We start from the raw sequence: 13176 nt of genomic DNA, 5'->3' as shown, positions 1-13176 counted from the left end.
TGTTTATCTTAAAATAAAGAAGGACAGACAACGCAGCCTCACCTGGAGCTCTGTGATCATTCAGCTGCTGAAATGGTTGCTTGTAACAGTCATTATTGCGTATATTGGCCTTATTTGGTAAATGTGTGTAATGATTTCTGTAGATATACTCTGAAATGGTTTTGCATGTAATCCTAATACAGGCCATTTATGATGGAGACAATGATACGTAGCATGGCGTGTTGCTTTGGGATGTGAGTTGCATTCAGGCTGGTTTCTGTTGGCCTCTTGTCTGTCTACGGTGTCGAGTGTTTCGGTTGTGTCTGACATTTTTTGTAGTATATGTGTTGAGTCTGTACTTTAGTAATCAGTTGATGTAAACGTATGGTCAATTATACCATAGTGGTGTGGGAGGAAGGGGGGCACCAGTCCAGTCAAAGCATTTGTACACAGTTAAAAACAAGTTTCCTTCCCGTACGATGAAATTCTTCCTTTGCCTTCTAGTCTGAATGCTGTTTATCAAAGAAACATGAGGTGTAGAAAATGAAAAATATAAAAATAAAACAAAATAAATAAAATATCAGAAGTGATAAAAAGGAAAATAAAATATCTGAGACCACTGTGTACAATAAATAGAGTAGCGTTAGGCGACGAAATATCCGTGCAAAATTCTATATACAGACAGTGTTTAAATGTCTGAATGTGCAGTGTGGAGTGTGTGTGTGTGTGTGTGTGTGTGTGTGTGTGTGTGTGTGTGTGTGTGTGTGTGTGTGTGTGCGTGTGTGTGTGTGTGTGTGTGGAGGGTGCGGGGCAAAGCTCCAGAGATGTTATCTCGGGAGCGATAAAACGCTTAGGGTAAACAGAAGGGAAGTACATATGATGCATGAAGGAAGATTGGACACAAAGGAGCGCTGATTGTCTGCCAGACAGCGGTCAGTAACATTGTGTAAGGTCAAGGTTAAGGATGTCTTCCATAAATCTTCCCTCAGCAACATGATACATTTTTTCTATCAAAGACTTATAATAGTTATAGAAGTAATGATAATGACATTTGCAGCCATGGTGGTCAGAAATACGTATTAGTATTTATAGATTATTGTCTAAGCTAACAGAACTTATGGAGAGTTAAAAAGTTTGATAGAGACTTTACTGTCATATCTTTTCTTTTCTTTGATGTTATATGTTGGTTTTATTTGAAATCATTCCAAACCTCTGTCCTACCTCCTTCCCAACTTATGGAAAACCATCTCAGTTCAGTTCAGATATTTATTGTCCCACAAACAAGGCAGGCAGCATAAAAAGAACAAAACCATGAAAACATAAACACAATAAGACAACTGAAGACATTATTGGTTAAATGTCTGAATGTGCAGTGTAAAATGTATGTGTGTGAAATGTGTGTGTGTGTGTGTGTGTGTGTGTGTGTGGAGAGGGTGCCAGCAGAGTTGCGACAGCGCAATGAGGCAGAGAGGATTAAAGCTTTGTTGCAGGAAACTGTGTGTTGATACTGTAGCGCAGTGAAGAGACCGGCATCATCCAAACAAAATGAAATGTTTCACTTTATGATGTGTATCTGTGTGAAAACCACACCCCCCACTGCAATCAAACATCATATCTGCTCATATCTGATCCACATGAAGTCAAGTATGTGCCTCCAGACTGATCTGTCACTGAACAGTCGCTGAAACCTCTGCATTTTATCATATAATGCTTTATATCTATTCATTGTCTTTATGATTTGTGAATAAAGCTTTTTTTGTAAATATAATAAAGAAAGAAAGGGAACGCAGGCCTGGGGAAGCTTGGGCTGGACCCTCTACTTTCCTCTGCTTTATGGTCTCATACTGCTTAGCATATTCTATTTACATGCAGCCAAAACATTCACACATATAAGAGTAATCCCAGGCTGGATCCCTGGCTGGATCCCTGACCGACTCCCACCTCAAAACTTCCTTCTCAAGGCCAAAACTCGAGACGACCAACTCATGACATCCTGATCCATCGTGGTTCTTACGTAGGGAAGGCCCCCACTGGGAAAATAAAATCTCTCTCCTTCCAGTCAGTTGTGTTCCAGTGTGGTCAGAAGTCACCCAACAAACGTTTCTCAGTCCAACAACAGGTCTTGAAGACCACTCAGAAAAAGAACGTACTTTAAATCAAACCTCCCTTTACCCACCAAGGTCCTAAGTGTTAAACCGGGACAAGACTGAGGCCGGGGAATAATCACAGAGGTTCCTCTCATGGGTCAATTTTCTTAACTAACAATCAAAGCTTAAGGTAAACAGAAGGGAAGTACATATGATGCATGAAGCCTAAATTAACTATCTGTCAGAAGCTGTCTGTATGCGTGCATGTGTGGTCTTAATGCCTGGTATTGTTTTGTTCTTAGTTGTGTGTCACATGTTCACAACATAACAAGGATAATGTAGGAACTGCTTCAAACGACGGGTTCACAGTTTATCAAATGTGTCTTAAACCAACAGTCAGTCATCAAATGAACATTAAAGCTGTTTTTCTTGCTGTAATCATTCCTCCTGTTCATACTGACCATTAGAAGATCCCTTCATAATGACCTTACAATGGAAGTGATGGGAGACAAAATCCACAGTCCTCCTTCTGTGCAAAAAAAAATGTATTTAAAAGTTTATCTGAAGCTAATATGAAGTTTCAAATCAAGTAGATATCTTTCAACGTTACAGTCTTTTTAGTGTCAAAGTTCCTCTTTTTGTTACTATACTTCCACCTGCAGCTCAACAGGGAAACACTGTCCGAGGAAACACAAAGAGGGAATTTGATGATTAAAAAGACTGTAAATGTGTCAGATATCCACTTGATAATTCATGAACTGAAAAAGGAAATAGGTGGGAAGATAAAATGAGAATGAATCATAGAATGAAATGGTCTGTCATTGATTTACACTCTTAAAGTCTGATCATTTTCACTGTAAAATATTTTTCTTATTGCCTTTACTCATGGTAAACTGATGCTCGGTCTTACTTCTGTTTCTGGCTTTTTGCTGTGGTTCCACCTGCTCAATATTAAACAGTCTCAACAAAGAAAAACTCCAGTCTGACATCATACCACTTGAAGTTATCAAACTATCAAATCTGCTCTCCAAACAACGCCACCACCCATCGGTTTAATGCCATCGTGAGTCTCACAGTGTCAAGAAAAGAAGTCATGAATACCTCAGATCTCTGGATCCGTGCTCCCCTTTCCCGTCCTCTTGTTGGCCGCTGGAGCGCATCAGCTTGTATATAAACACCCTGAGGTCAGCCCAGACCGCACTGGGAGCTGATCGTTGGCAGCTTTCAAGCGGTCAAGCTGTCTTTCACATGCAAAATGCATTTTTCAGTGTTTTAATCAGATCGTATAAATATCGTGCAGTTATTTTGCGTTTCTAGTCTTGTGTGACATCTGTAACATCCGAACATGCGGCTGCGTCTCCTGATGGTCTGGATGGTAACTCTTCACCTCGCAGCTGCAGCTCGGTCCTCGGATCTGCAACCTGCTGCTCATCCTCACCGGGAGGAGGAAGGCGTGCAGCCCCGGTACCGGCACCACCAGACCCGGTGGAAAAGACAGAGCACCGGCACGCACTCACCGCTGCGGCTGGACATAAACACAATAAGACAACTGAAGACATTATTGGTTAAATGTCTGAATGTGCAGTGTAAAATGTATGTGTGTGAAATGTGTGTGTGTGTGTGTGTGTGTGTGTGTGTGTGTGTGTGTGTGGAGAGGGTGCCAGCAGAGTTGCAACAGCGCAATGAGGCAAAGCGAATTCCATGACATGACATCATATCACATGAAGCTATCCAATTCTCTCTCCAAACAGAGGTGAGATACTGTGGCGCAGTGAAGAGACCGGCATCATCCAAACAAAATGAAATGTTTCACTTTATGATGAGTATCTGTGTGAAAACCACATCCCCATTGCAATCAAAGATCATATCTGCTCATAACTGATCCAGTATGTGCCTCCAGACTGATCTGTCGCTGAACGGTCACTGAAACCTCTGCATTTTATCATGTAATGCTTTATATCTATTCATTGTCTTTATGATTTGTGAATAAAGCTTTTTTTGTAAATATAATAAAGAAAGAAAGGGAACGCAGGCCTGGGGAAGCTTGGGCTGGACCCTCTACTTTCCTCTGCTTTATGGTCTCATACTGCTTAGCATATTCTATTTACATGCAGCCAAAACATTCACACATATAAGAGTAATCCCAGGCTGGATCCCTGACCGACTCCCACCTCAAAACTTCCTTCTCAAGGCCAAAACTCGAGACGACCAACTCATGACATCCTGATCCATCGTGGTTCTTACGTAGGGAAGGCCCCCACTGGGAAAATAAAATCTCTCTCCTACCAGTCAGTTGTGTTCCAGTGTGGTCAGAAGTCACCCAACAAACGTTTCTCAGTCCAACAACAGGTCTTGAAGACCACTCAGAAAAAGAACGTACTTTAAATCAAACCTCCCTTTACCCACCAAGGTCCTAAGTGTTAAACCGGGACAAGACTGAGGCCGGGGAATAATCACAGAGGTTCCTCTCATGGGTCAATTTTCTTAACTAACAATAAAAGCTTAAGGTAAACAGAAGGGAAGTACATATGATGCATGAAGCCCCAATTAACTATCTGTCAGAGGCTGTCTGCATGAGTGCATGTGTGGTCTTAATGCCTGGTATTGTTTTGTTCTTAGTTGTGTGTCACATGTTCACAACATAACAAGGATAATGTAGGAACTGCTTCAAACGACGGGTTCACAGTTTATCAAGTGTGTCTTAAACCAACAGTCAGTCATCAAATGAGCATTAAACCTGTTTTTCTTGCTGTAATCATTCCTCCTGTTCATACTGACCATTAGAAGATCCCTTCATAATGATCTTACAATGGAAGTGATGGAGGACAAAATCCACAGTCCTCCTTCTGTGCAAAAAAAAAAGGGAAACACTGTCCGAGGAAACACAAAGAGGGAATTTGATGATTAAAAAGACTGTAAATGTGTCAGATATCCACTTGATAATTCATGAACTGAAAAACGAAATAGGTGGGAGGATAAAATGAGAATGAATCATAGAATGAAATGGTCTGTCATTGATTTACACTCTTAAAGTCTGATCATTTTCACTGTAAAATATTTTTCTTATTGCCTTTACTCATGGTAACCTGATGCTCAGTCTTACTTCTGTTTCTGCCTCTTTGCTGTGGTTCCACCTGCTCAATATTAAACAGTCTCAACAAAGCAAATTCCAGTCTGACATTATATCACATGAAACTATCAAATCCTCTCTCCAAACAACGCCACCACCCACCAGTTGTATGCCACCGTCTTGCACTGTCAGGATATGATGAATGAATTCCTCATACAACTGGATCCGTGCCCCCTTTTTTTTCTTTTCTTTTTTTATCTTTCCCGTCCTCTTATTGGCCGCTGGAGCGCATCAGCTCACGCGCTGCTTGTATATAGCCTAAACCCCCTGAGGGCAGACCAGACCGCACTGGGAGCTGATCGTTGGGAGCTTTCAAGCGGTCAAACTGTCTCTCACATACAAAATGCATTTTTCAGTGTTTTAATCAGATCGTATAAATATCGTGCAGTTATTTTGCGTTTCTAGTCTTGTGTGACATCTGTAACATCCGAACATGCGGCTGCGTCTCCTGATGGTCTGGATGGTAACTCTTCACCTCGCAGCTGCAACTCGGTCCTCGGATCTGCAACCTGCTGCTCATCCTCACCGGGAGGAGGAAGGCGTGCAGCCCCGGTACCGGCATCACCAGACCCGGTGGAAAAGACAGAGCACCGGCACGCACTCACCGCTGCGGCTGGACGCCACGAAGCCGGCGGCGGCGGCGGTGAGGGGGACCGGGGCGAAGCTCCGAGGAGGGCAGCCCGGTGTCCGCAGGAGAGAAGCTCTGACCGGGTGAGCAGCAGAAATACTTTGCCTTAGTTTTTTTTACTCTATATCTGTATAGTGTTGTGTACTTTTACACAGGGTTTGACATACTGTGTCACTTTGGTTATTGAAAAACACAGAAACCTGTTTCATTAACTGGTGAAAGATCCTTTTACTTATATACAAGCACAAGAATGTAAAAATACTTGTAAACGTCCTTCATTCAAAATCTTCTTTACTTAAGTAAAAAGTTCAGAAATATCACCTGTATGTATGGAGGACCAAAGCTGCCAAAATCAAAAATAAGTAAAGAAATGACTCAATAAATAAATTAATATGCCTTTAAATGCACCAAAAATAACGTAAAAAATAAATGTAGGCATTAAAAAATTGATAAAATGTGTTTTCTTCTGTATGTATTTACCTTTATCTACCTTTCCAATTTAATTTATTCATTAAAAAAATATTTATGTATTATTTTCCCTTTGCATATTCCCCCTATTTATTCCCCAAACTTATTCATTTTAGTTTTTTCTTTTTATGTTTCTTTATGCGTTTCTGCTTCATTATGCAAATGAGGGGGGTTGTCATTCAAAGTGTGTCATGGGGTCAACTTTTCACCAATCGGTTGATTGACATCAGAGTGCATAGATCCGCTAGAAGTGCTTCGCTCCCACACTGGTGGCCGGGCTGGAGAGGAGTGTTTGGTTTTGAAAAGGAGCTGGTTAGAGGAGGGCTGTGATGGCGACGTCAGCCGGACGCTCGGTGTCGGAGCTGTTAAGAGAGGCGGCTGATAGACTAGAGGAGTTATCATAACATGCGGCGTGAGAACCGGGCAGACGTGCTGCTAGCGGCACTTAATGCGGTGCCGTTTCACCTCACGATGTTATAACGTTTGCTATCAGGCAGCGTTAGTAGTGATTGTCTACTGGTGAGATACTTACACACAACAGAAACTAACAGATCAGCTTGTTAAATCAGTTCTATGTTGCAGTGTCTGATTTAACTCTTAACTACGTTTACGGTGCTGCTGCAGAGCAGAGAGGACGTTACAAAGGGTTTCAAAGGTGACAATTTATACAAGTTATCAGAATAACAATCAAGTGTTTGGATGTATTAAAACGTTTTATGCAACTTCATAATTATTATCAAACAGATGCTGCATCAATGATCAGGCCACCAGCAGCTGATACTAACAAACATATATGAATAAAAACTATTAGTGCATTCTAATATTCTCCAACTACGTTGAGTACAATAAAGCACATTATGTAATAGAAATGTAGACCAAAGTTTAGTCTCACCACCGACATTCAAAAACAGTTAGAAAGTTAGAAATCACAATCAAACGTTCTGCAGTGTTTAGTCTAGAATAGTAAAGGCCTCGGCAGAGCTTCCCAGGTCAGTGCTGTGCTGAGAGATGAGTCACCCTCTGTGTCGTTGCTGCGGAAATTCTTCAAGGCATAGCTTCTTTTAAGGAAACTATGCAGAAAGGCATAGCAGTGAATGTGAGCTGAGCAGTAAATGTACAGACTACAGTGTGTCAGTTAATAAATGCTGCAGCTTGTCAAGACAAAGAAAAGTCACGTCTGTTGTTTCCCCAACTGCTTGAAAAGTGAAGGGGGTTAGCTCCAAAGTTAGCAACGATGGGTTAGCCTAGCCTGAGGACGTGGTGAGGACCTGGAGCTGAGTCTCTCCGGTTGGAGCTGAGCTGCTGATGAAGGTGGAACTGATGAGGCAGCTGTGAGGAATCGAACCAGATATTCAACATCCCATTTTTTAACTTTATCATATCCCAAAAAAACATAACCCTTCTGTCCAGAATGAGCCCCTCACAACCGTGTTCTTCATCACAGAGGCAGCAGTGAAGTCCGTCTCTTCACCTGCATGAAAACCAGCTGCTGCTTTTTTTCCTGCTGCTGGGAAAGTGGACTTGATGTGGGAGTGAAGGACGTATAGTTGATCTATGACTCTGATGTCGATCAATCAATAGACCAACTGTCGACCCCATGACACCCTTTGAATGACAGCCCCCCTCATTTGCATAATGAAGCAGGAACGCATAAAGAAATGTAAAAAGAAAATGCAGAAATACATTCGTTTAGAATAAATATTTAAATTAAATAAATTAAAACAGAAATATCAATTTATGTCACATTTGATCAATTAATTAATGTCTACATTTATTTTAATATTATTTTTTTCTTGCATTTAATGTTATATTAAATAACTGACTCAATATATAATTATAATTATTTCTTTATTCATTTTTTAATTTTTGCAGTTTCAGTCCTCCATATACGTGTAGTCAAAGTATCACAGTTTAAGTACAAAAGTATCAGCTTCATGTAGTTAATGTAAAATATCCTGCGACTGATATTAGAAAAGTATATATAAAAACATATTTCCAAAAACCACACTGCAGGACAACAAAAGTGAACTCAGCCTGCATTAATCAACAACTCAGTTCATCATTTAGGTGTTTTTATTAAACGAAAATGACAAATATATGATGGTTTCAGGGTTTTAAATGTGAGAATGTCCTGCTTTTCATCATCTTTTGGTTTTGGACTGTTGGTTTGATGAAAAATGAGACATTTGATGACGTCACCTTGGACTTTAGGTTATTGTGACGCACACACGTTTTCTAGACCAAAATGATTAATGGAAAAAAATAATCTTTAAATAACCTTTTAAGGTGTTTGCATTGCACTAAAACAATCAGCTACATAAACAACGATGAGAATCCAGAACTATTTCTTCAGATTCCCACATTTTAAGGCGTCTTCAGACTGATATCAGTTTGTCAGATGAATGTTGGCGAATCGTAGCGTTATGATGGAAATAAGAGCAGCGACACGTCATCAGCTCGTCATCCGTCCTCAGAAAAGTCACACAAACCTCTTTTTCATTTTGCTTCCATCGTTCTGGTTTGTTTCGTCTTCTCCTAAACTTTGCTAACATGTTGCTTAATGGCGTCATTTCATGTCGTATTCTGATTGGTTGGTTTGTAGTCGTGGGTCGCAGCAGCAGACACTTGGTGAGAAATTGGTTTTATATTTCAGTTACGTCTTTGCTTTCCAAAGTTCTAACTCGTCCACATAGACTGTATGAAATAATGGACGTAGCCTCACTGTGACGTCACCCGTTGGTTTTTAAGCCTTGAGTTCAACATTTTGACCGTAGCCATCTTGGATTTTTGGAGGCAGAAGTGACCATATTTGAGACGAGAGGGTGGAGCTGACCCTAACGCTAGCTGCTAGCTTGGTTAGCATGCTGCATTTACAGCAAGCGGCAAACTCTGAGGCTGTAAAATGAAGCCAAAAACTGCAGTTCCTTGAATGGCCACTTGAGGCACCAAAAGCGAGTCAATCCCCATAGACCCCCATGTTAAAATGCCCAACTTTACAGCAGAAATAAACATGTTTACAGCCTGGTACAAACAACGGTTTTGGTCTCTGTAGCTAATTTCCTCTTTCATGACAACTGTACGGGGGGTGAATTTTTTTATAACTCACCCGTTTAAATTTTATTAAGCTGTAAAGTTATGCATAATGAAGGACATGGCTGCTTTGAGTGACAGGTCCGCCAGCCACTAGGTGGCTTGTTTCAGCCATTCGGCCCGCCTCTTTGCCTATTTTTGATTGGCTGGGAGTTAGGCAGCGTCACGCACTGCCAAGATGGCGACGACTGGAGCGGCTCACTTAAAGCTTCAAAACCGCTCTTCAGAAACCAACGAGTGACGTCACGGTAACTACGTCCATATTTTTATACAGTCTATGGTTAACTGTGATAATGCTAATGCTAATTTTGGCTAGCGAAAAAAAAAAAAAAACCCTGCTTAAAACAAAATGTACTTTTAGTTCAACTAAACGCTGAACAACTTTTTAGGCGACCAGAATGTTACAATTAACTTCCATGAACTGAAAACACACTGAAATAGCGACGGCTATGGCTATAATCTGGGGTTACGATAAGCAACGTATATAACCAACGTTGTTGCCATGGTAATGACCTGTCAATCACAAGGTAGCCACGCCCTGAAGCAGACACTGCTTTTATTTTACTATAAATAGGACCATAATTTACAAAATGAACATCATGCTATATTGAAGAAGACTTGAAACTAGTGATTGAGACCATAAACCTGTTAGAAAACATGTAGAACATCACACAACACACAAGTACATTATATTAGCTGTAAAAGCAGGGAATAATGGTCATCAGAGGGTAAAAGGGTTAATAATTGTTAGAAACAGTGAGAGACGAGACGTGATAATTGTTTAAACGTGGAGATAAAGTGAGTCTCTGCTGCAGTCGTTCACCGTGTTGCTTCCTGCTGTTCATGTGAAGTGTGTAACGAATGAAACAAGATGGAGACGATGAGTCGGGAAGGAACCGTACAGCTGTTCTCTACCTGTAAATGTAAAGGCTGAGCGTGTTTGACCATTAAAAAAAAAAAACAGCCGACCAATCAGAAGCCTGTCAGGTGTGTTGGACTGCAGACGCCTCAGGAATGTGTGAAATTCTCTCTCCCGCTCTGTGTGTGTGTGTGTGTGTGTGTGTGTGACTGGCCTCAAGTGCAAGTCTGACTGACAGCTAAGTGATGGATGCAAAGTCAACACACACACACACACACACACACACAGATCACTGCTTTTAATCCTAAACCCTGTGAACTGACTGGCCTTATAAACTGTGTGTGTGTGTGTGTGTGTGTGTGTAAACAGAGCAGGTTTAAAGAAGAAGAAAACAGGCGTATTTGTATGAATGTGTGAAAAAGAGAAAGAGTCTTTCTTGACTTCAAAGTCCTGTCAGATGTTGACAACACACACACACACACACACACACTCTGGTATCAGTGTGAGGACTCAGATCTGCTTTATAAAAAGACTCTAACATTTTCCCAGAGTCAAAGTTGATAATAATATATAATAATAATAATAATAAACAACAATCAGGGTTACAAGATGCTTCACAAATTACAAGACAATAAAATATCGGTGAAATTTCATCTATATTTCAACACAGGACTGGACGATATGACCCAAATCTCATATCATGATATAGCACATTGTCTGTAAATTCAATGAATATTTTATATAAAATGACCACATGGAAAGGCCTGTTTCTTATTACATTTCACATGAATCCTCCTGCTGACTGTGAATCTTTGTTATACGGTGTACCGCGGTGTAAAAGCTTCTCACAGTGTTTCAGTCTGGGGTTTCTTTTCTCATCTGTAGACTCTCCTCGTACTCTTTGACATGACTCTTGCGCAGGTGGTTAAAGAGGTTAGTGGTGTTTGAGTTTGACGAGGGGACCGGTTTTCTGGTCCGTGTCAGACTTTTCATACCCAAACCACGTCCATACGACAGAAGTAGCCCCTTCCTTCGTTGGACTCCTCCATGTTTGTTTATGGCGTCTTGCCTTCGTCCTTTGCCTCACATCCGACTGTGCTGAAGAACGCAAAGCGTCGTCAAATGATGAAAGATATTGCCTGAAAGAGTGTGATTTGTGACACCACGATATGAATGATATAAAATAAAATGAAACGATATACGTCAAACGATATATATCGTCATATCGTATCAGCCCTATTTCAACATAGAGAGAAGAAACAAATTAAAAGAGCAACATACACAGAAAATACAATTTAAAAACAGTGATTTCAATGATCAAACACTGTTATTAAGCATGCGGGGGGGGTTGGTTAGTACTTGGATGGGAGACCTTGTGGTGTTAGTGGGCCAGTAGGGGGGCAGACTTCCCTCTCTCTGGTCCCAATAAATCCCAGTGACCCCAGTGCAGTGACGGGGAAACTGTGCTGTAGGAGACGTCGTCCTTCAGATGATCTCATGTGCTCATGTGTGTCGAACGCTTCGGTGCAAGATGGCTGCCGTGCATCTCAGAGTCAAAGGTGACGTCTACAAATGTCTTTGACCAACAGTCCAAAACTCAAGAGTTTACCATCATAGAAGACAAAGAAAGTCACAAAATCCTCATATCTGAGAAGCTTTAAGCAGCAAATATTTAATTAATGGACTAAATCTTTCAACTCTAATCTTGTTTTTTAAGTTTCCATCTTTCCAGCTGTTTTAAACTGAACAGACGGAGGTTAAATTACGTTTTTTTTTTTGCCTCCCTGCAGAGAAAAAAGAAAAGTTTCAGCTGAGTTTTGTGTTTATCTGAACTGTATTTATGCAGATTAAATGTATCTGAAGGGAAATTTCCTCTCTGAGTTTTTTTTCTCTGAGAGATCTGTGGAAGTAAAAACAGGAGATGAAAGGAGAAGCCAACAGACTGCTCAGTGTTCTCTCACCAGTTAAAAAGGAGACTTTTTTTTTGAAGTTGAAGGCGATGTTGAGAGTGTAGGCGCTGGTGGCGGCGGCGGGCGAACACAGACTACACGGTGTTAGATGATCACTTCTTTTTTTTTTTTTGCTGATGCTTGTATTTTTCTGCACAGTAACACTCAGTGAACGCAGCAGCAGAACAAGAGAGGATCTGTCAATTCACTAAAACCTGATGTGAGGTGACGTCCGTACGTTTAAAGGACCGTACCGCCCGCTGTTTTTGCACGCTTTAAACCGATTATGAGGACTTCCGTAGAGTATAGCTGATCATTTTACCTCCATCAGTTCTCACATTGAGCTTCTAGTCAGCTGCTGGTTTCAGTTCATATCTATGAAAATCATCCTGAAACTTACTGCAGATGTTTAGTTACAGTGTGAGGGATTCATTAACTAATTAACTGATTAACTGACCAGTCGCTAAACCGAACAGAGATTGTGCAACCATAGTTTAACGATAACGAGTCACAGCAGGTCTGCTAGAGTTTGTACATGAAGCTGTAACAGGAGGATTCAGAGTTCAGTCTATTATAACAGATGATATAATGATTATTAAGACTTGTTAAGAAAGTCTTTGGTGTTTAGACTCAACAGGGAGATTGTTTTAATAGAGGGACATCAACAAGATAAATCCCCCTCACAGAGTCCAGACACTGGTGGTGGCTGATGAAGCAGATGAAGCTAATGAAGCTAATAAAGCTGATGAAGCTAATGAAGCTGATGAAGCTGATGAAGATGATGAAGTTGATGAAGTTGATGAAGCTAATGAAGCTGATGAAGCTGATGAAGATGATGAAGTTGATGAAGCTAATAAAGCTAATGAAGCTGATGAAGCTAATAAAGCTAATGAAGTTGATGAAGCTAATAAAGCTAATGAAGCTAATGAAGCTGGTGACGCTGATAAAGCTGATGAAGCTAATAAGCTAATGAAGCTGATGAAGCT

At 40.7% G+C, this 13176-nt stretch overlaps 1 protein-coding gene across 7 annotated transcripts in view; it reads left to right on the top strand.

The window, feature by feature from the left end:
- The first annotated feature begins 3316 nt into the window (after positions 1–3316).
- Positions 3317–13176, top strand: part of LOC121898667 (latent-transforming growth factor beta-binding protein 2) — a 101757-nt gene continuing 91897 nt past the window's right edge. For 6 of the 7 annotated variants that reach the window (XM_042413986.1, XM_042413980.1, XM_042413985.1 and 3 more), the window contains exon 1: positions 5481–5907. In XM_042413986.1, coding sequence (XP_042269920.1) covers positions 5630–5907 — 278 coding nt within the window. In that variant the 5' untranslated portion in view covers positions 5481–5629. Of the gene's footprint in view, positions 3598–5480; positions 5908–13176 lie in introns of those variants that run through there. The other variant, XM_042413979.1, reaches the window with a different exon arrangement.

This window comes from Thunnus maccoyii, chromosome 6 (genome assembly GCF_910596095.1).
Source record: "Thunnus maccoyii chromosome 6, fThuMac1.1, whole genome shotgun sequence".
Classification (NCBI taxonomy): Eukaryota; Metazoa; Chordata; class Actinopteri; order Scombriformes; family Scombridae; genus Thunnus; species Thunnus maccoyii.
The sequence above is the reverse complement of the archived record's forward strand: the minus strand, read 5'-3'. Positions and strand labels throughout refer to the sequence as shown.